The following is a 23,414-nucleotide window of genomic DNA, read 5'->3' on the forward strand; positions in this document are numbered from 1 at the left end:
AATTCAACTTGTAGTTCTGGTTCCAACGGTATGTTTTTTTTCCCCAACTATCAGAGAGAACAAGAATATGGGGTGGACTGCCCTTGCAACCATTCGTGGGATCCATCTTGGTCAAATAAAATAATTGCTAGTCCTGTGGCTCACAACTCCCACTCATGAGATGCATGGAGTGGACGCCATTGAAGTTCTGTTGGGGTTCTCCCAATCTACTGCCAGAATTTCAACGGAAGATCAGTGGAATCCCTGGAGAAATGACCAAAATTGGGCATTTATGCTGTTTCTGCTACCGTTCCACTGATCTTCCAACCAAAGCTATGGCAGGAGACAGGGAGAACCCCGTGGAATTTCAGGGCCCTCATTTTCGATCATAGGGGACACTGGTCTGCTTGCGGAATCAGCTGTGATCTCAAACAAAAAGAGTTGGAAGAGAAGCCAGTAGTAACTGTTACATTCTTGAAACACTGCAAAGAACATTAAGTACTCAGAGGGTTAGAAACACAATGAGATGCTGTGATTAATTACTCTGGGATTAAAGGGCGACTCTCACATATGAAGATGCTTTACCAGGCCTGGAATCACTGGCCACATCTACTGCTAATATAATAATCAAAAAAACATGGTGGCAACTTGTTCAACAGCAGAGAGTATTCCTGCTACAGGAGCAACATTCTCTGTCTGCAACAATAGTGGAGCTTTAGCTGAGTTTTACAGCAGGCAGTCCCAGGAACTGAGTCTGTTGCCCCCTCCGCAATACAGCAATATTTCCCCCTACTACAGCATAAAATTAAATTTAATATATTGTTGACCATGTGATTGGCAGCTTTTTAAAATAGACACAACGCGAAACAGATATAGATGACTTGAATAATCTAGATGTCCCTATGCAGACTAATGGAGGCCACAGTGTGCTGTGCCTGTCTAGGCCCAGGAGTGCCTAAATTTCCTGTCCCGGGCCTAATATTAACATGACCTGGGTGCAACCCTGGTGCAGGCTTACCCCCTGGCAGGACTTAGTGCTGGCAGAAGGGGAAGGAGATTTTTTGAGCACAGCTGTAGGCCTCTCCTGACTGCCAGTATTGGGGCCTCTTCAAAAGCAGCCATGGAGATCCAAAGCTTGGAGCTCCGAAGATCTGTGGATAAGTAAAAGCAAATTTAAAGCTTACCTCGGGTTCCTCTTCAGGCTGCGGTTGGGCGCCCTTGGACTATCTGGTCTGAGGAGGCTTCCCAGCTCAAGCCCAATGCCAGCTTTATGATATGTCCCTGTACCTGGGTGTTCCCTGGCCACAACGCCAGGAAAAAGGAGGTGGAAGCCAGAAACAGCCCCTCCCAGTCATTTAAAATACAGCGATGGGCCTGCACCGACTGCAGGCACAGGCCCAGCTCTACCCCACCTTCCTGAGTAGCCGTGGAAATCTGGGGGCAAAGGTTAGGAAAACAAGCTCTCTATATGAAAGTTCTTAGCTTCAAGTGTTTTGTGAAATTCTTAGGGCTAGAAATTTGTTATAGCCAAGAAATGGGCAGTGTTTAGACTAAAAATAGTTAGCTAGCGCCAGTTGAAAATTGTCTAGGCTGCACACAAAATTCATCCTCACTCCTCATTAAAATGATTGCAGTCATGATTCTAGTCTAAAAGCTCAAACTCATTGGTGTGACACTGAAAAGATGGACCAATATCAGGGGCAGTCTAAATGCAAGTAATGATTGCCACAGGCTTTTTTCACTACTTAAAGGGGAGGTTCATTAATGCTGCAGCATCTCATTCTCGGTATTGTTGGGTGCAGCTGCCCCAACAACCATAAGAAGGACAAGGAGAAGGAGCACTTATTTACAAATCCCGATGGCAGATCTCCGCGCCAGGGAGAGAGCCCGGAGGTTTTCTGAGGAAGCTTTGGAAGCATTGGTTTTAGCGGTGGAGAGAAGGCGGGACGTCCTGTACCCCCCCCAACTGGCAGGAGATCCTCGCCACAAGTCTGCCAGACTACATGGAGGGAGGTGGCACACCATGTCACGGGCAGCACTGTGCTCCTCAGGACCTACACACAGTGCAGGAGGAAGTTTAACAAGCTCACACAGGTGGTCAGGGTGAGTGAAGGCATCAACAAATGCTGTATACCACCATCTGAACCACAAGCTTCACACACTGCTCAATGCACCACACTCCCAGCATTCACCCATCAACAATCTCTACCTAGCAACACTCACACCCACACCTTGCACACATTGACAGCTATTCAACTATGGCAGGCACAAGGGTCATTACTTATTAGAATTCATGTCATATGTGTGATATGTTTATAGATAAATTTATCTATGTGTGTTTGGAATATTTTGTGGTCTCTCTCATTTCACCTTTGCGCCCAGGAGGACACTGTGATATGATGTGAGACAGGGATTGTATGATGGGGATGTGATGAGCTACGGAGATCTGGGGTTTCATTCAGGAAAATTGGAGTCTGATGAGCCGGTCACGGACAGCACGTCCAGAAGTGTGATTGTCTTGCTGCCTCCGCCCTCCCTCCTGTTCCTCCTCCTCCTCCTCCTCCGCCTCGTCGTCCTCCTGAGGTAATCCCACAATCCCCATGACTGTGAAGAAGTGTTGTGAGCAGAAGCCTTTAACAAATAATGAGTGACTTCTGCATTTGAATCAACACTCCCTGTCGCCAAAAAAACTTGAAATAACTAAAGAAAGCTGTTTCAATTGCAGGAAGTAGCAAACAGGCACTGAAACTGCAGAACCCCATTAGTTGGAGCTGATTGGGGATGGTATCTTTAAATATCGCTGCTGAAGCCTGCTTCCTGCTGGTAGATGCCAGCTCTACGTGTCATTGTTCTGTGCTGCCGTTAAGGTAAGTGGCTATAACGAAGTTGGGAGATCTGACGTCCAGTGAGTGTTGCACACTCACTGACGTCACGATCTCCATGATGACGAGGTCCCTGGCGATCGAGTTTACCGGCAGCGCTACCGGCAACACCAATATGGCGTGCGCCGCTGGAACTGGTATTAGATATTGTTACAGCTGTTAACGGCATTTTAGCACCATCTTGTAGCGCTAACGTGTGGAGCAACCCACATGAATTTTTCTCCCTCAGACTCATTCCCCTGCACAGCGCAAGAGGCTCCACAATATACATTGAGAAAAGTACCTCTAGCAAACATTAAAAGGTATGTTAGATCTAGATAGGATATCAATTCTTAATTGATAGTATCTTCCAACTTCCAAGTAAGAATTATATAATTGTAATTTTAATAAATAATATTTGCGCTATCTGCTGGTGAGATTTATGAGTTAGACGCATTTAAGGGGAAGTTAGATAAGTAGATGAGGGAGAAAGGAATAGAAAGGTATGCTGATAGGGTGAGATGAAGTAGCGTGGGAGGAGGCTTGTGTGGAGCATAAACACTGGCATAGACCTGTTGGGCTGAATGACCTGTTTCTGTGCTGTAGAATGTACGCAATGTAATATGTAATTCTACGTTACATACAATTGTTTGTTCAATTATCATGATCAAGCTGTTTAGTCAGATTACCACTAAAGACGCAAAACACTACAAAGTAAGGTTTGGAAATACTTTTACCTGCTCTTTGGTCTGGGCTTTCTGAACGTAATCACGTCCAACTTTGATCCGAGGACTCAAGATGGCCCTGGTGAAATCAGTCACATTCATACCCAACAGGTGGGACACCTTTTGTGCAACTGCACAAAGAGATCACAGAACTGGTTATTGACACGATCATTCCAGCTTTATTTCATGGGCTAAAAGAGTTTGTGTAAAAATGTACCTGTATTGTCTGGCATGGACGCCTGGTCAGTATTTCTCTCCTTTTTGAAAGAAATGTTACCGAGCTGCAACACGGATGAAACAACCTTCAATATAGCTGGAAACATCAGAAGATTTAAATATCAGCACTGGCAGGGTTATATCTTACTGTATTATAAACAATCCATTAACTTTCCATCACTTTGTTTTGAAATGTTGTTATTTCTGCAGCATGCTTCCAAATTCTGCTTTGGCTGTGCACAACAGCAAGCTAAACACGCACAAGTACTGTGCTTATTTAAACAAATCCGCTGAAAAGGGGCCTTTTGGAGATGCTTGTAAGATATGGAAAGGAATGCTCATAATTCTTAAGTGTAAATATGACTAAAAGAGGCAACACTATCACTTTAGCTTGTCACCAAACTATCACGAAGAAATTACAACTACTGAGAAAGATGGTAATGGACAGAGTCCTGTTCTGTCCCGTCACAAAAGCAAATATCTCCATGAGGAATAATTCCTAACTAGGCACGTGTTGAGAAACACCAGACATATGGAGAGAGTGTGATCTGAATAGATTCCTTTGTTGTTTATTTTACATAATTTTGTTTTAAAAGTCCATTTTTTGTTGGTTTATATTTGCCTTTAATGATTGATATTTGCTGGCTTGAAGTATTTGACTGGTTTGATCCATTATGGAAACATGGGGGTGATTTTGCCAATGGGGAGCTTTTGGAGGCGGGACTCCCACTTGTCGGGTTTCAGTGTCGCCTCCATCAACTTCTGGCCAACCCATGCTATTTTCCCTTGATTGACCTCGTTAAGCTGGCTTAGCAGGCCAATTAAGGGAAAGCCAGTTGCAGAGAACATCAAAGTATGACGTTTCATCTGTCAAAAGTTTTTGACAGATGAATTGTCATCGTTTGACATCTCTGTGAAGCTGTCAGTAACATTCTCTGTAGTTTGATGAGGTCTTGAATTCAAGACCTCATCAAACTTCTTTCTTTTGCAGAAATGAGATGGTTGTTGCATTGGAGAATGCAACGGCCGTCTGTCATCTCCAACGCGGAGGTGCAAGACTCTCCGCATACCCACCGACTGAAGCCTGCAGGAAGAAACAAAGGTAAGTACACTTTTTCTAACACTTTGCACTTACCTCAGATACTCCCCTCTCCACACTTGCACCCGTCACTTACCAACAGCGCACTTTTGCACCCGACCCCCGCAGACCCACTATTAGCCTCGGTGAGCCTGGCGGGGTTCGGAGCCTTCGGGAAGCCTACACTTGTGTGGGTAAAATGGTGATAAGCCTATTTTCTGCCCGTTAACAGGCAGTTAATTGGCTTTAATCCCTTCCCGCCTCCAAGGAGACGGGACCTGGCGCGGGACGGCTACCCGCCTCCTGGAAAGATGGCATGGAGGCGGGTTGGGCACCCGCCCCCAAATTCTGCCATTTTCCCGGCAATCCCACCTCCATACCTGCCTCCTCAGGGCTGGCAAGATCATGCCCCTGATCTGATATTATATTTCAAGAAAGGTCAGTGACAGTGCTGACACTGGTCAGAAATGTACTTGTGCGTGTATGTTTCTGATCTGCATTGTTCTGGGCTTGTGTTTCTAAATGTGAGATTGAAACTGTGTGGAAGTTCAGTTCTGATGTGCTGACTTATTGGGGGAGGATGCCGAGCTAAATCCTTCGACTTAGCCCAGAAAAAAAATGCAGAATTTAACCAATAGCACAGTCATAATAAAGTGTCTTTTATTTTTGGTTTACAGCTTGTAGCATTTACAGGGGTCATCTTGGCTCCAATCGAGTGACTTAAATCGAGGTTGTAACTATTTGACATTTGCTTGCTGTTCGGTTTGCTCATTTTAAACGTTGAAAGTTCTTTAGAGATTGTCTATAAATGCTGCATCTGTATGTAATTTATTGCAGAAGAGGCGCCTCCAGCATGAGCTTCAATCAACAAAAAGATACTTTTGATTTGTGCCCCTTTAGGTTGCCTCATGCAGACATAAAACTTGCAATGGCTCCAAATCTCTGTGCGTTCTCATTTTGGCATTCTTTCCAACTACTGAGCCAAGATGACGAATACACCGAATGGCTGCTTATCACTATTCTTTATATCAAACACCATTTATGGATATTCTGCCTTGATGCAGTCGTCTGCTGTGATAATACTTTTGGTGCTTTTAGGAGAGTCCAACAGCCCATTTTTAGTGAGGCCTCCAAATCTTCACAACGAAGCCACCCTGGCCCATCTATCTGTGATGGGTGCCAAGACATTTTAGCACTAGATAAAGAATCGATTTGAAAACATGCCGCACTATGGGAAGTGCAATATACAAATCCACTATTTATATTGACAATTGTCAGTTATTCTTAACAGTTGATGTATAAATTTCAATTTGACACAATGCAATATTGTAAAGGGAGAGGAATCAGCAGCAGCTGCTGTTCAAGTGGTCTCACAACAGCTGATTGGGTGAACCTGTGTCGGTGATCGTGCATAAGATGCGGTTGTTTTTGGGAAGTAGTATGATAATAACTGAAGGGTACGTGAGTGAGAAAAGAGAGTAGAGAATTACATTTGTTCAGAATTACAGGAAGATAGAGATAGTGCAGACTGCCACTAAGCCAGCATGATTTAACAAGTCTATAGAAACACTGGTGTTTTGGTGCAGTAAACTGTACATTAATTTTTACACCCAATAAAAACTATAAAATACAATATAACAAAACTTTAACATCAAGAAATTGTTTCCCCTTTTCTCCTGAAACACTGGTCTACAGTACCCTGGTGCCAGGAAACCTCTAGTATCTAAGCCAAGTAACCATTCTTCACATACAAGCCTAGACAGTGACTGTCAACAGGATATTCTAGCATGGAGTTCATCGCAGGTGAGGCCAATTCTCGTTTCACCCAACATCCAAGCGCACGTACTTTCCAGAAGGTGTCAATGGACAGCGATCAAGAGCAGGAACTCTGGCTGACTTTTCCTTTCCCTAGCCCAAGGAATTGAAGGCCAATTGTAATGTCCATACTGCTGCCTTAGCCAAGAGCTGCAAACTCGATACAGACTGGGAGTCTAAACCTGGGACATCTGCTCACTCATCACCCCGGTCTTTGCTGACTTACATTGCCCCCCCCGGGTCCCTCAAAATTCTGATCCTCATGTTTAAATCCCTCCATGGCCTCACCCTTCCCCATCTCTGTAACCTCCTCCAGCCCTACAACCCTCCCAGAAATCTCCGTTCCTCCAACTCTGACCTCTTGTGCATCACGCCCTTCCTTTGCCCTGTGATTGTCGGCTATGCCTTCAGCCGCCTAGGCTCCATGCTTTGGAATTACCTCCTTAAACTTTTTCACCTCTCCACCTCCTTCGACTTCTTTAAGATGCTCCTTAAAGCCCAGCTCTTTGACCAAACTTTTGGTCACCTTTCCAAATATCTCCAACTTTGGCTTGCCATTCATTTTTTGTATGAGTATGCATCTATGAAGAGCCTTGGGACATTTGCTACATACATGGAAGCTGATTTTTATCCCTGGGCTAGATGGCTCATGTCCTCTCAGAGGACATTAGAGGAGCTGTTTAATTAGTATTAATTTAGGATTAAGAGCCACAAGCACAGCAAAAACTGAGAAATGCTCATTAACCATGTAAAGTGCACACCCTGTGGAGGTTAAAGATTATGGCCTTGAAATTCAGTGGAGGTTTTCCTCGTCGCCCATGCGAATGGCTGGGGGGGGGGGGGGGGTGGCGACTGTAGGAACCCCTGCAGAGTATCAGGGTCTATTCGTATACCGCAGCCTTAGAATTCACAGTAACCTCAAGTTTATTTAATATGTTTGAAATCTACATTTAGTTGAATTCAGCAAACCTGAAAACCCAAAAAATTCTTACATGTTTGCTCTTCACTTGTAAATCCCATAATATTCATGGCTTCTGAGGTCTCCGCGAACATGTCTTTATCGTCCTGCCCTGGAATGGGGACATTGCCATTGGACAGGAACCTGTAGTTGTTGAACGGTTCCAGCAGTAGATCCTCTGCCAATTGCAAACAAGAGAGTCACTAAACGTTGCCGCCCCTCGGAGCACAGAGTGAGGCTCGATCCAAACAGAATAGTTGAACTTACCCCTCATTTTCCCTCCCGCGCCAGAGAGAAGGTAATAGAAAATATGGAATGTCCTTTCTTCCGTGGCCTGCCGAATAGCACGTGATTTTTCAAGCAAATCTATTTATTTCAGTTAAGTCAACAAACTAACATTTTGTTAGTTTTTAAATACTCTCATTTTGTAGTGTTAATTCTTGGCAAATGAAAATAATCACCTGGATGAAACAAATGGAATGTGAAACATTTTTTAAAAGTTGACCTGTAGTTCCAAACAATAATGTGCCTTGCTCCCGTTATCTGTGCGTATTTACCTATCTAGCATTCCATGCTGGCAATTCAATTCACATTATATTAAATTATGAAGCTCAAAAACAATGTCAGCTCCAGATTACATATTTTCAATTTGGATAGATTTTTAAATTGGTTGCTTTACTAATTTAGTAAAAAAACAAGAAGGTTCACCTTGGGGGCAGCTCAATAGCTACACTTGTAGCTCTCAATCAGAGTATCTCAATTGTTCCTCCACCCTCCCCTATAACAACAGATGAGAGGAGCCCATGGATTTCGTTGTCACCAAGTCAGAGACCACCTGCCGCTGCTGCTTCCCCTTTCCCGCCAAGCTCCCCTGCCAGGCCTCCCTTACTCCAGCCCTGAATCCCCCATCTCCCTCTGGCTTCTCTCCCATTTCCCATGGCATCTTCAAGCTTATCGCGTCCATGAGACCTCCCTCCTGCACTCTCCACCCCATTCCCACTAAACTCCTGACTACCCAACTTCCGTTCCTGGGCGTCTTGCTAGCTGACACTGTAAATAGTTTCCTTTCCTCAGGTACAGTCCTCCTCCCTTTCAAAACCCCCTTCCTGAAAAACCTATAGTTTGCAAGATCAGAAATTATCATCCCATCTCCAACCTCCCCTTCCTAACCAAAATCCCTGAACACGTTGTCACCTCCCAAATCCATGACCACCTCTCCCACAACCCTGTATTTGAATCCCTCCAGTATCTGCCCCTCCCACAGCATCGAAACGGCTCTACTTAAGTCATGAATGACATTCTCCATGACTGTGACCATGGTGCATTAACCCTCCTCATCCTGCATGACCTCTCTGCAGCCTTTGATACGATCATCCGTACCGTCCTCCTTCAATGCCGCTCCTCCATTGTCCACATTAGTGGGACTGCTCTCATTTTGATCCATCCTCAGCTATCTGGTCATAGCTAGAGCATTTCTACCAATGGCTTGTCTTTCAACCCCTGCACTACTGTCACCTTGGGAGTCCCCCCCCCCCCCTCAAGGATCCATCCTTTGCCCTGTCCGCTACTCATCTACATTCTGTCCCTTGATGATATTCACTGCAGACATGGAGTCAATTTCATAATATATGCCGATGACACTCAGCTCTACCTCTCCACCACCTCTCGACTGCTTGTCTGACATCCTGTTTTGGATGAGCCACAATTTCCTCCAGCTAGACGTTGGAAAAACTGAAGACATTGTTTTGGATGAGCTGAAGTTTAGAGGGTCGAGGATGGGAGGCTGGCCAGGTGAGCATTGGGTTAGTTGGATCTAGAGGTGATAGAGGCATGGAAGAGAGTTTTAGTGGCTGATGGGCTAATGCAAAGGCAGAGGATTTTAAACTCTATACCTGCGCCATTAACTCCATCCCCCTTCCTGACCCCTATCTTAGGCTGAACCAGACTGTTCGCAATCTCAACATACTGTTTGACCCAGAGCTGGGTTTCAGCTCCATATGCTCCCCATCAGAAATGCTGCTTACTTCCACCTCCATAGTATCACCTGACTCTGCCTTGCATCAGCCGCTGAAACTCTCTTACTTGCTTCTATTAACTCTAGATTCAACTACCCCAATACTCTCCTGACCAGCCTCCCATCATCCACCTTCTAAACTTCAGCTCATTCAAAACTCAGCAACCCGTATCCTATCACGTACCAAGTCCCACTCACCATCTCGCCAGTCCTTACTGACTGGCTCCATGTCCCCCAACACATCAAATTTAAAATCCCCATCCTCATGTTTAAATCCCTCCATGACTTCACCTTTCCCTACCTTGAACCTTCTTTAGCATTAACACCTGCTGAATTCTCCATTCTTCTTACTCTGACCTCTTGTGCATCCACCCCACAATTCACCTCATCATTGGCAGCCATACCTTCAGTCACCGAGGTCCATTCTCTGGCTCTCCATCTCCCTCTTCTCCTTAAAACATCCTTGGTTACTCCTCTTAATATCTCCTTCTTTGGATTGATGTCTGTTTTTCCCCTATGCCTCTATGAAGCACTTTGGGATAACTTTCTATGTTAAAGGGGCTATATAAATGCAAGCTGCTGTTGTTGTTGTTGATGATGATGAAACCTTTGACTAGAGAGTCGTGTTCAAATCTCAGCTTCATAGGAAAGTATGAAACAAAAAAAGGCCCTTGGCTCACTAGTCATGTTGAAACTGACTCCATGCCTGCAGATATCATCGAGGGACAGTGTGTAATTGACATTCCCTGGCTCTTTACAGATGAATGACTTGGAACACTGTGAACCATAGCCCCTTCAAGGGCAAGAGAAAGACCCAAGCTGTCTCAGACTTGGAGAAAACAAAAGGAACTAAAAAATGAGGGACATTTTACATTAAAAATTACACAAAGACTTTTTTCTTTACCTTAGAAAATACTATAAAAATTATATATTTATTTTTCTATTTGCTTTGGTTATTCATGCTCCCCTGCATTTTTAAATTATTTTTGTACCCTTTTTAGGTTCCTTACAGAACCCCGAGGAATGAAAAGTGTAAACTGGAAATGGCTGTGAATTAAAGCCACAATGCTGGTCTGAAGCAGTTGATTAGGGACAGGGGCAGCAAACCTAGGATGTGGGTTGGGTTAATTTTTCACCTAAAAAGGTACTTTGCTGAACTCAGTATATGAAACCCCCTCCCCCTGATCATGACAAGTGTTTCCCCTTCCCCAATCGCGGCCAGACACCCACCTCCCCGCCCGCAGCCAGAGCCTCCACTAACTGGGACCATGGGACCCAGCTGCGGCCTCCTGTCGCAAATTCCCGGTTCTACCCGCCGACCAGGCTGTCAAATTGGCCGGCAGCCGGATGAGAGTCTGCTGCAGATTATTTAAATGAGGCCCTGCTATTAAGATCAGCAGGACAGCAGTTAAAATGGCGTGGGGGACTTGCCCACTCTTTTTCCGCCCTGATCTGGCCGACTGCAAGGACACCCGATCCAAGCTGGCGGGGTCCTCTTTAAATATACATGTTGGTCTCTGATGACATCATGGGGTCCGATGATGTCATCAAGGCCTGATCTGCTATTGTAAGCGGAGGCCTGAGCGAGGGAGCAGTCGTGGTTCCCAGGCCAAACAAAACCCGCTGGGAGCAGCAGCCAGGGTCAAAAGAGGACCAACCAAGTTTTTAATTATTTTTTAAAAATGTCCTTGTGGACCAGAAGGAGCCGGAGTGCTCCGCCGGGCCCCACAATGAAACCATGGGCCACCCCTGCCTCGGTCTATCCTTACCCTCCCTTAATGGGGATTGTAGCGTATGTAACGTTCCACCTTTAAGAGAACTATTTTAAGGGTTGCACTACTTTATCTTGGCTACTGTATACTGTAATACCGGTGGTGACCACACCGGTATATAAGTGCTGTGTAAGGATTGATTGGGCAGATTCGCCCTGACCTTCGAATAGTAAAGTCCTGTTAAAGTTACTCTTGTAGTCTGTGTATTAATTCACCATATAACCCACAGACTTTACAGTGGCGACGAGTTCGATCTTACCCTGCGGCAGCGATACATCCGAAGCAGTTAACGAGCGTCGAGAGGAGGCACCCGCCCTCGTCATTCTGCTGAGAGAAGACTCGAGTCTGCAGAGCAAGGAAGAAGGAAGAATTCAGACACGAAGCCTTCCATCAGCAACAGGCAGTGATCGTCCCTTCTGCCACGGTGGTGAGTGAGCCGATCAGCCACGAGAAGCAAGTCGGCCACGTTGACTGTGAGTAGGGGGAAAATAAAAAAAAAAGAACGGAGGAAGGGCGGTGAACTCGACCACGGTCGGGGGGGAAAGGAGCCGGACAGAAGTCGGGCCCAGAGGCGCTGAGACTGGGGCAGCGTGGGGCACGGAAGCCACGGTGCAAGCGGGAACGCAGCCAGTGGGAGAGACCGGGCTACCAGCGGGCTGGGAGACGCAACAGCGTCGTGAGACAGCTCGACCGCGACCGGCGAAAGGCCGGGCAGCTACCGAGGCCGCGAGGCGCTGCGACCGGGATCGTAAGGCGCGGGAAGAAATAAAAATAAGAAACCGCGGAGAACTCAGCCGCAGCCGGGGGAGGAAAGGACCGGACTGCGAGAGGGCTGGGAGGCGCGATTGGAAGCCGCTGAGGGAGAGACAGAGCCCGAGCGAGCGGGAGAGACAGAGCCGAGCGAGGGAGACCGAGGAGATTCAGCCAGCGGCTGGAACTGTTCGCCGTCAACGGGTTGCCCCAGCGCCGGTTGCCCTGCCGAGAAAAGGGAACAAAGAACGCACTGAAGCCGGCGCGCAGGCTGCGAACCCCGAAAGCCAGCAGTCGTCGCCCGAGGGAAAAGCTTACCCCTCCCGCCAGTAGGCGGAGAAGAAGACAGGAGCGGGAAACCGCCATTTTGAAAGTGGGCGGGGAAGAAGACAAGCGCGGGAAACCGCCATTTTTGGAAAAAAAAAGTTAAAGAAAAATGTCGTTGTTGTTTCTCAGGAAGATTGTGAAGATGCCTAAGCGTGGCAACATCAACGAATTCGATTCTGATGTGGAAGATTGGACCACGTATGTTGAACGCATCGAGATATATTGTAAGATCAATAAGATAGCAAATTATGATAAAGCTCTAACCTTACTAAACTCAATGGGTGCGAAGACATACGGGTTATTGAAGCATCTTCTATCACCAGCTAAACCGGCGGATCAGTCTTTCGCTAATATTGTTGCTGTCCTGAAGGATCATGTGAACCCCACACCGCTGATGTTAGCGGAACGAGCTAAATTTTACGGGAGAACGCAACTAAAGGAGGAAAGCAACGCGGAGTACCTGGTTGAACTGCGTAGGCTAGCAAAATACTGTCAGTTTGGGGTAAATCTGACAGAGGCACTGAGAGACAAGTTCGTGTGTGGGATGTCGAAGGAAGGAACACAAAAGCGACTGCTCGAAGAGAACGATCTTACACTTGATAAGGCTGTCCTTATTGCAGCATCGCACGAAGCCGCAGCGAGAGGCACGGCGGAAATGCAGCTGAAGACAGCGGTACTCAGTGTGGATGAAATGACTTCGGGTACAACGAAATGTTACCGTTGTGGGAAGACAACACACGACCAGAACCAATGCTGGTTTAAAAACCAGGAATGTAGAAAATGTGGCAAACTTGGTCACATAGCTAATGTATGCCGGTCAGGAAAGAAGACCAGCAACAATAAGTCACCGCAGAAGAAGTACAGAAAGGTACATAACGTGACTGTGAAGAGTCCAGATGAACTGAATTCGGATTCAGACCCCAACAGCAAGGAACTGGGTAGTCTGAGGATTCACAATGTGAGTAAAGAAGCTGACCGACAAACTATCTGGGTCACACTGCAGATTGCAAAAGTCCAAGTGAAGATGGAAGTGGACACCGGATCGGCGTTGACGGTCATGAATAAACAAGATTACAAAAAGTTATTCAAACATATTCCCCTACGGGATACGGAGATAGTATTGCAGACATACACGGGGCATAAAGTATACCCCATCGGAAAGATAAAAGTCAAGGTGAGACACAAGGGCAAAGATCACCAAGGAATGGACTTATATGTACTACCCGAGGGAGGTCCACCACTTCTGGGACGGGAGTGGATCAGGAAAATAAAGATAGACTGGCACTCACTAAACACAATGACGGTAGATTTCAGAAAGAAAGATGTCAAACCGGAACGGTTGTCCAGAATATTGGACGAGGCTAAAGAGGTATTCCAGCAGGGACTGGGAACACAGAGGAATTAAGGCAAAAATCAAGATTGCAGAACATGCAAGCCCAAAATTTTTCAAAGCCAGATCGGTACCTTACGCGATACGACCTGCTGTGGAGGCAGAACTGGAAGAGCTTGAACGTGCAGGGGTACTGTCGAAGGTGGACTGGAGTGAGTGGGCCACGCCCATTGTTCCCGTCATGAAGTCTTCATCAAGTAACAAGCCAGGGGGACCGGGGAAGGTCCGCATCTGCGGAGACTTCAAGATCACAGTTAATCCGGTGCTTCACACGGTACAATACCCGCTTCCGCGGATTGAGGATATCTTTGCTTCATTGTCTGGCGGGAAACACTTCACCAAGATAGACCTGGCACAAGCATATTTACAGATGGAGGTCGAGGAAGAGTCACGCCAGTATCTCACAATCAACACGCACAGAGGCTTGTATCGATATAATAGACTGGTTTTTGGAGTAGCTTCGGCTCCAGCAATTTGGCAGAGGGCCATGGAGCAGGTCTTACAGGGTATTCCAAGCACTCAGTGCTACTTGGACGATATCCTGATTACGGGAGAAGACGAGGAGGAACACCTCACAAATTTGAAACTGGTGCTCACCAGGTTGAAGGAATATGGCCTTCGAGTTAATCGCCAGAAATGTGAGTTCTTCCAGAAACGGATCTCGTACTGCGGTCATGTCATTGACCAAGAGGGGCTGCACAAGTCACCTGACAAGATCGAAGCGGTCGTGAAGGCCCCCGCTCCGGAAAATGTATCACAGTTGAGGTCGCTTCTGGGGTTGATTAATTATTACCATAAGTTTCTGCCAAATCTATCCACGGTGCTGCATCCGCTGAATGCTCTGTTGCGGAAAGAAGTACCATGGAAGTGGAGCGAGGACTGTAAGAAGGCCTTTCGCAGAAGCAAGGCGTTGATTACCTCTGAGGAAGTGTTGGCTCACTTCAACCCAACGCTACCTCTTCGTCTAGCTTGTGATGCTTCCCCTTATGGTATTGGAGCTGTACTCTCACACAAGTTACCAAATGGCTCGGAAAGGCCAGTCGCATTTGCGTCCCGATCATTGACCTCCGCTGAGCGAAATTATGCTCAGATAGATAGGGAGGCTCTCAGCCTTGTGTGGGGAGTAAAGAAATTCAATCATTACCTGCAGGGCAAGAAGTTTACATTGCTGACAGACCACCAGCCGTTGGTGTCCATATTCAACCCTAACAAGGCCGTTTCCACTATGACAGCACAAAGGCTACAGAGGTGGTCCATTCTACTAGGAGCACACCAATATGACATCGAATACAAAAGGTCCAAACAGCATGGAAATGCTGATGGGTTATCGCGCCTACCGTTGCCAGTGGAAGAAGAGGCGACTACAGTGGACCCAGTGGAGATGTTCCACTCAACCATAATGGAATGTCTACCAGTAACAAATTCCATGATCGAAAAGGAAACAAGAAATGACCCGACTCTCTCACGAGTCTACGATTTAACGGTGGAGGGATGGCCAGTACATGGCGAACCAATGCTGCCAGCACTTCCGCACAGAAGAGAACAGCTGTCAGTGTGCCGAGGAACCTTGATGTGTGGATCTAGAGTGGTGATTCCACCCAAACTCCAGCAGAAAGTACTAAAGGAGCTTCACGAGGGGCATCTGGGTGGAGTGAAAATGAAGAACCTAGCCAGAGCGTTTGTGTGGTGGCCAGGTATTGATGGAGACATCGAAGGAATAACCAAGAGCTGTCTAGGATGCCAGAAGGTCCAAAACGCGCCACCACAAGCTCCTCTGCATCCATGGGAGTGGCCCTCATCTCCATGGCAAAGGGTACATATCGACTTTGCTGGTCCATTTATGGACTCAATGTTTTTAATCGCGGTGGATGCACACTCCAAGTGGCCGGAGGTAATAAAAATGTCCTCCACCACCACGGAAAAAACCATCACAGTATTAAGGACCATATTTGCCAGGAATGGGCTGCCGGAACAGATCTGTTCTGATAATGGACCGCAATTTGTGTCCGAAGAATTCAGGAAGTTCTTAAAAAGCAATGGGGTCAAGCACTATACGTCCGCCCCATACCATCCCGCCACCAATGGGTTAGCTGAAAGGTTTGTCCAGACCTTCAAGAAGGCCATAAAGGCCATGGGTAATGAAGACATAAATCTACAACATAAGGTAGATAACTTCTTGTTGGCGTACAGGAATGCAACACATGCGGTCACAAACCAAACTCCCGCCATGATGTTTTTCAATAGAAGAATAAGATGCCGGCTGGATTTGATTAAGCCAAACGTCAGAAGGGACGTAGAGAACCGGCAATTTCAAGGCATGAATGAAAGGCCAACTAGATCCTTTCAGATAGGTCAACAAGTTTTGGCCCGGGACTACCGTACCGAGAAATGGCAGCCGGGAACTATTGGAAAAAGGCTAGGACCGTTGATGTATACCGTGGACATTGGTGAAAGCATAATAAGGCGCCATGTTGACCAGATCATAGAATCATCCACAAAGGCCCAACCTACTCCACAACTCTATACGTCTAATGTTGAAGCAGAGATACCCAGAGCATCTACCTCCGATCCGGTAATACTGGAATCCGATGAACCTGAAACGGTCCTTCAAGCCGAATCGACCTTGCCAGAAGAACCTACTACACCACCGAAAACGACTACACCACCGAGGCGTTATCCGGACAGAGTCCGGAAGCCTCCAGAGAGACTGAATCTGTGAACTGTTTCACATAAAGTTGTATATATGTTAAGATGTTATATTAATGGGAATATGTATATATTGTTAACCTAAAAAGGGAGGATTGTAGTGTATGTAACGTTCCACCTTTAAGAGAACTATTTTAAGGGTTGCACTACTTTATCTTGGCTACTGTATACTGTAATACCGGTGGTGACCACACCGGTATATAAGTGCTGTGTAAGGATTTATTGGGCAGATTCGCCCTGACCTTCGAATAGTAAAGTCCTGTTAAAGTTACTCTTGTAGTCTGTGTATTAATTCACCATATAACCCACAGACTTTACAGGGATTCCCTTCCCAGAGTCCTCCGATGAACTTATCTTGTACTGGCGACCATTCCTGCGGGTCCCTGGTGGTGGACTCCTGCCACCCAAATTCCCGTTACCGCTCACTGGCCAAGCAGTGATTCCTCCCTGGTTCGGGCGGGAGTCTGATCAGACTTATGTAAGTGAGGCCTGGGAGCTAACATCTCCCCACAGCATTTGAGCTTGTTGCTCACCCTGCCCCACCCCCCCACGCAGCAAACCCCGTGTTAAAATTGAGGCCATAGAGTTTATACCACTTTTTGCCTCGGACTATCTGCCTTAGTCTGACTCATGCTCACTAATGGAACAGAGTTTCGTTCCCACAGTTAATCATGATTGTGTATTCCTTTACTGCAGTCTGTTTTTCACATCTTTACAAAGCCATTTCCTGGACAGAGAAAATAAAAACAGTTCTCCTAAACTGAACAGAAGCCAGAACCTTTATGATAGTTTTAATCACTGAGACATGTTTCTCCTGCACAAAAACTTTCTTTAAAATAGCTCAGGACTACACCAGAGGATTGGTTTAGTTTTGCCTTTCTCCATGAAGCAATGACTGATCCAAATCAAACAATCCCTGTAAGTTGCATGGACAGGTCATTGTTTTGCTCTAGAAACAATGATCATTGACCACTGTTACAGTTTTGCGTATATATAAAGCTGAATTTTGCCTTGCTTGGTGGAAGCACAGATTGCCGAATCAGGCACGAAGGTTCGTGCATCTGCTTCGCGGAGCTCCCAGTTTAAGTTATTGTGTGAATGCTCTACAAATAGAGCAGCCTTTGATATATGGGGGCATCTCAACCTGGCTGTCATTTTAAAGCATTTTTTAAATGAAAGCGCACACACTGTGAAACAAAGGCAGGTGTGTCTCGGGAAATGGACAAGGCGGCGTACAATGGGCAAAGTATATGTGCACCCAGTACTGTTCATATAAAAGGGTGTTATGAATGGGTATGCCCTGTGTATACATTGGCACAAAAGAGCATGAATGGTGCATGCTGCCTTGTAAATCCACAATACTATCCTGACTCACAGCAGGAGGTGTCAGTTCTCTTGTTGACACTATTTTTTAGAACTCTCCTGTTTGCTTGTTTTGGACCAATTTAGTGTACAACGTCTGACCTAGAAGTTGCTTAGGAGGCAGAAGTTACCGAGAGAAAAATATTGTACTCTGGGAGTTTGATTTAGTGGCGGTGAACAGGCATGAGACACTTCTGGGAGTACATCCCCGAGATGGGTAGCCCACGGCCATAAGTAGATATGTGCCTGCTTACATACGTGCAATGTGCTGAGCATAGTACTTCTGTGCAAGTATCACAGCATTCAAATACTGTAGTAAGAAAAGACATTTATGCAACTTGTATTACATTAATTTTGCAATAATACTAATATGCCCATAGAAACATAGGAGTAGTAAGCCATTCGGCTCTTCGAGCCTGCTCCTCCATTCAATATGATCATGACTGATCTTCTATCTCAATACCATATTCCCGCTCTCTCCCCATTATTGGGTTCTCCCGTGTACTCTTTTCACAGGTGAAGGGTCATCAAGTGTAACTCAAAGAGGAAGAGCAGAAGCTTTCCTGTTCCACTGAGCAAATCGCAAGCACAGAGTGCACGTCACCCATAGAGCAATGAATCTAAAAGCTCTATTGGTGAAGAGGTGTCTCTAGGGTAGCCTTCAGAAAGACTCAATAATTCTGAAGAGTCCCATCGCCCTGCGGACATGCCTGGGAAGTAGGTGTCTATGCAACTTCTGCTACCAACAAGCCTAACAAAATAATGTTCTGACGAAGGGTCATCGACCTGAAACATTAACTCTGTTTCTCTCTCCACGGATGCTGCCCTGGCCTGCTGAGTTTTTCCAGCGTTTTCTGTTATTTCGGATTTCCAGCATCCGCAGTATTTTGCTATCAAAATAATGGCACACACCTCTGGCCCCTTGGGTATTGGGACAAAAACATCTCAAGAAACTCCTGGGACTGATACTGATGCATCAGGTTTGCTAGCAGGTAAATGTAGAAAGCCTCTTGCATCCCCAGAATGTCGATGGACTTCAGTCACCAGCCCCTAGCACATCCCCAAGGGCCATTGCACCTCGAGGTATGTAATGACATACAAAAGCTGCCAGGTCTGTAAACAACATAAAGTGATAGCAGCACATGCTCATCACTGTTACTGTTAATATGGACATGTGGATACAACAGACATTGTTGTTGTTCCCAGGACATCAGTAATATCCCAGAGCCAGAGCTCAGTTGAAGGTGGGACTCAGCTCCTCCCCTGACATTGTGTTAACAGTGAGGCCTCAATCTCAGGAGTCAGATATTTTGCATTCTCCTCATTCCCTGCTGCCTCCTAATTATCGGGCGACTACATGCTAACACCTCTATCAAAGATGAGATGGTGCAGGATGTATCCCAGGAAAGCAGCCATTTTCTCAAATTTGTGGTCACATATTATCTACACATTAAGGCAATGAAAGCCCTTTTAATGTATGAACACCATGAAATCGGAGGCTAGTCCTGAATGGCCATGTGTGTACAAAGCACCAATCCCTGAATGCTAGACATCTCCTCCAGCTGGGAGAAGCCTTTGAGACCACAAGTCCTGACCAGTACCAAAATTGATATATTGGTGTACATGGTCAAACAGCACTTCAGGTGATCCTGTTGAATAGAACGGTGGACTGAAAGCAGTTTGGCCCTCCAATGTCCTCTGTTGGTTCTGGAAAGACGCTAGTGGTGCCATAATTACGTGAAGCCATGAGTTTGTTTACCAGAGGGAAGCAGTTTTCCTTGAAGACTGTCCCTGCAACTCTTCATTCAGCAGGTGAACCAGACTGTAATGCATTACTCCTCTGTTAGCAACAGGTAGGTGGACCTGGGCTTACAGACACAGACCCAGGGTAATTGATGGGAGTTATTGTTAGCTGCCCATGCAGTCTTCACTCACGTTCACCAGTAACATCTTTACCTGCACCAAAGAAAATAGAATCCAACTCAAGTGGGTATCAGTGTACATCCTTGACATATTCATTTCACCCCAGTAAGAAAAAAAGGGCACGTAATCATCACTATTAGTCCTTTAACAAGTCATTATGTGATATTAGTGAGCAGTGGGAGCAAAACTAACATCACATGTTCCTGTTAGTTATTTCGGTTTTCACAGGATGGCAAACTGGAAATATTACTGAAACTACTAGTATGAAAACTACCAGCGGGCACAGAGCATTGATTTCTGTGTTTTCTTTCATGCCAGCCGCCATGGGCACAGAAGTCAAGTTTACCATGAGTTTGCCTCCGGAGGACCAAGGAGCGACAGTGAGTTAACCTGTGCCATTCTCCTGTACCTCCTAGTGGGCACTTTCAGTGGGGCAGTGTGCTTTGTTGTGGCTTGTTTAAAAACTCCAATTCTGCTACCTTTTAACGACCACTTAAAAGGATACAAGTGTCGATGTTCGCGCCAACAATATAGCCAGTGACATCAAAATTGATACGGATGAATTTTCCCTGTTGGAAATAAGAAAAAAAAAGTTCAGATCTTACGTGTGTAGATTCACCCTCCATTAAGAGATTAAAACAAAATGACTAAGAGTCTCCCTATCTCTTTTTGCTGTTTATTTGCTATCTTGTTTAGATAGTGCCTGGTAATTCGGATTACAGCAAGTCAGGTTGAGCAGCTTCTTTACACATAATCAGAATCTACATATACGAGGGCTGTGATGAAGATGGGATGGGAGGAGCTCACATCCACCATCATTTTGCAATGCTCCCAGCTGCACAGACGTAGGATTCACTTTAATGATAAAAGAACAGCACATTCCAGCATTGCTGGCCAGAATTTGTCATTCTGTGCAACATCCCAAATGGTTATCTGGAGATAAAATTATTTCCATCATAACTTTCCCTCCTCAACTTCACTCCGAAGTGGTGGGAGGAAATTTGGTGGAGTGCGAGGGGCCTGCAGACATTGGATTGGTTCCAGAAAAGGAATTAACTTGATTTGGTGTCTCCTTTTCTTCATTGCGGTTATTATTGCTTTGTGTAGGTGGCGTCTTTAGCAAGTTCAGTGGAATAAGTACAAAAGAAAAATGCTGCGGATGCTGGAAATCTGAAATAAAAACAGAAAATGCTGGAAATACTCAGCAGGTCAGGCAGCATCTGTGGAGCGAGAAACAAAGTTAACGTTTCAGGTCGATGACCTTTTGTCGGAACAGGTCTCAGTGGAATAAGTGTTGAGTGTGGTGATGTGACGTTTTGAGGACACTACCAGCAGTTCCATCTCCAGTCAATTTTCCATCTACCTGCACAAAAATATCAGCAAAGTTGTAACAAACAAATATTACTGAAAATGCAGAAATGGCAGAAGTCACAAGTACAGAGGGGGGAAAAAAATAGCTTTGAGAATAGGGAGAGTGAAATGTATTCTCGGAGTATGGTGTGTGACTTATAGTGATACTACTCCACAGGTTGTAAATGGTTTGAATCTCGAGGACATTTTCCCCGACAGGCTGGCCTACCGAATGTGAGTGCGATCAGCAGTTCATGTTTTCTTTCCACGATTGCATGTTGCGATGTTTAATGCCATTTTGCCAATTCCACTCCAATTACACTGAAGACACTGAACTTTTCCAGCTGGATCAGGAACACAAGCATCCCACACAGATAGAATACACCACACCGCCCACAGTCGAACAGGGGAGAATACACCACACCACCCACACTCGGGACAGGGGAGAATACACCATAGCACACACACTCGGGACAGGGGAGAATACACCATAGAGCACACACTCGGGACAGGAGAGAATACACCATAGCGCCCACACTCGGGACAGGGGAGAATACATCATACCGCCCACAGTCGAACAGGGGAGAATACACCACACCGCCCACAGTCGGGACAGGGGAGAATACACCATACCGCCCACAGTCGAACAAGGGAGAATACACCACACCGCCCACACTCGGGACAGGGGAGAATGCACCATACCGCCCACAGTCGAACAGGGGAGAATACACCACACCGCCCACACTCCGGACAGGAGAGAATACACCATAGCGCCCACACTCGAGACACGGGGAGAATACACCATAGCGCACACACTCGGGACACGGGGAGAATACACCATAGCGCCCACATTCGGGACAGGAGAGAATACACCACGGCGCCCACACTCGGGACAGGGGAGAATACACCATAGCGCCCACACTCGGGGCAGGGGAGAATACACCATAGCGCACACACTCGGGACACGGGGAGAATACACCATAGCGCCCACACTCGGGACAGAGGAGTATACACCTGTGGTAAACCACTGTTGTTCACTTCACTGTTGTTCACTTCACTGTTGTTCACTCTTGCCCATTGTTGTACCTGTCTGTGCATGCCTCAGCTGGCTCCGCCCCTGGCTCCACCCATATGCCCTGGTATAAAGGCGGCTGCTCTGCAGTCCCCCAGGCATTCAGGACCGGTCGACCACTAGAGGCATGCCTTCGTTCTTTAGCTAATAAAAGCCTGTTTGTTACTCACTTAACTTCCAGTCTTTCGCAGTAATTGATAGCGCATCAACACCATAGAGCACACACTCGGGACAGGGGAGAATACACCATAGCGCACACACTCGGGACAGGGGAGAATTCACCATAGCGCACACACTCGGGACAGGGGAGAATACACCATAGAGCACACACTCGAACAGGGGAGAATACACCATAGCGCCCACACTCGGGACAGGGGAGAATACACCATAGCGCACACACTCGGGACAGGGGAGAATACACCATAGCGCACACACTCGGGACACGGGGAGAATACACCATAGCGCCCACACTCGGGACAGGGGAGAATACACCATAGCGCACACACTCGGGACACGGGGAGAATACACCATAGAGCACACACTCGGGACAGTGGAAAATACACCACACCATAGCGCCCACACTCGGGACAGGGGAGAATACACCATAGCACACACTCGGGACAGGGGAGAATACACCATAGTGCACACACTCGGGACAGGGGAGAATACACCATAGAGCACGCACTCGTGACAGGGGAGAATACACCATAGCGCCCACACTCGGGACAGAGGAGTATACACCATAGAGCACACACTCGGGACAGGGGAGAATACACCATAGAGCACACACTCGGGACAGGGGCGAATACACCATAGATCCCACACTCGGGACAGGGGAGAATACACCATAGAGCACACACTCGGGACAGGGGAGAATACACCATAGCGCACACACTCGGGACAGGGGAGAATACATCATAGTGCCCACACTCGGGACAGGGGAGAATACACCATAGCACACACACTCGGGACAGGGGGAGAATACACCATAGCGCACACACTCGGGACACGTGAGAATACATGATAGCACCCACACTCGGGACAGGGGAGAATAGACCATAGCACACACACTCGGGACAGGGGAGAATACACCATAGCGCACACACTCGGGACAGG

The 23,414-nt window shown here is 46.6% G+C and overlaps 1 protein-coding gene across 3 annotated transcripts in view; it reads right to left on the minus strand.

The window, feature by feature from the left end:
* The window catches only part of myh11b (myosin, heavy chain 11b, smooth muscle), a 194,896-nt gene that overhangs the window by 70,718 nt on the left and 100,764 nt on the right, over window positions 1-23,414 (minus strand). For all 3 annotated transcript variants that reach the window (XM_086000802.1, XM_086000801.1, XM_086000803.1), the window contains 5 exons: window positions 20,382-20,445; window positions 7,900-7,998; window positions 7,667-7,810; window positions 3,783-3,878; window positions 3,578-3,696 (listed from right to left, as the gene is read on the minus strand). In XM_086000802.1, the coding sequence (XP_085856928.1) occupies window positions 3,578-3,696; window positions 3,783-3,878; window positions 7,667-7,810; window positions 7,900-7,998; window positions 20,382-20,445 (522 nt within the window). The remainder of the gene's footprint in view (window positions 1-3,577; window positions 3,697-3,782; window positions 3,879-7,666; window positions 7,811-7,899; window positions 7,999-20,381; window positions 20,446-23,414) is intronic.

This window comes from Somniosus microcephalus, chromosome 11 (genome assembly GCF_052327205.1).
Source record: "Somniosus microcephalus isolate GS21.2 chromosome 11, FLI_Smic_1.0, whole genome shotgun sequence".
Lineage (NCBI taxonomy): Eukaryota > Metazoa > Chordata > Chondrichthyes > Squaliformes > Somniosidae > Somniosus > Somniosus microcephalus.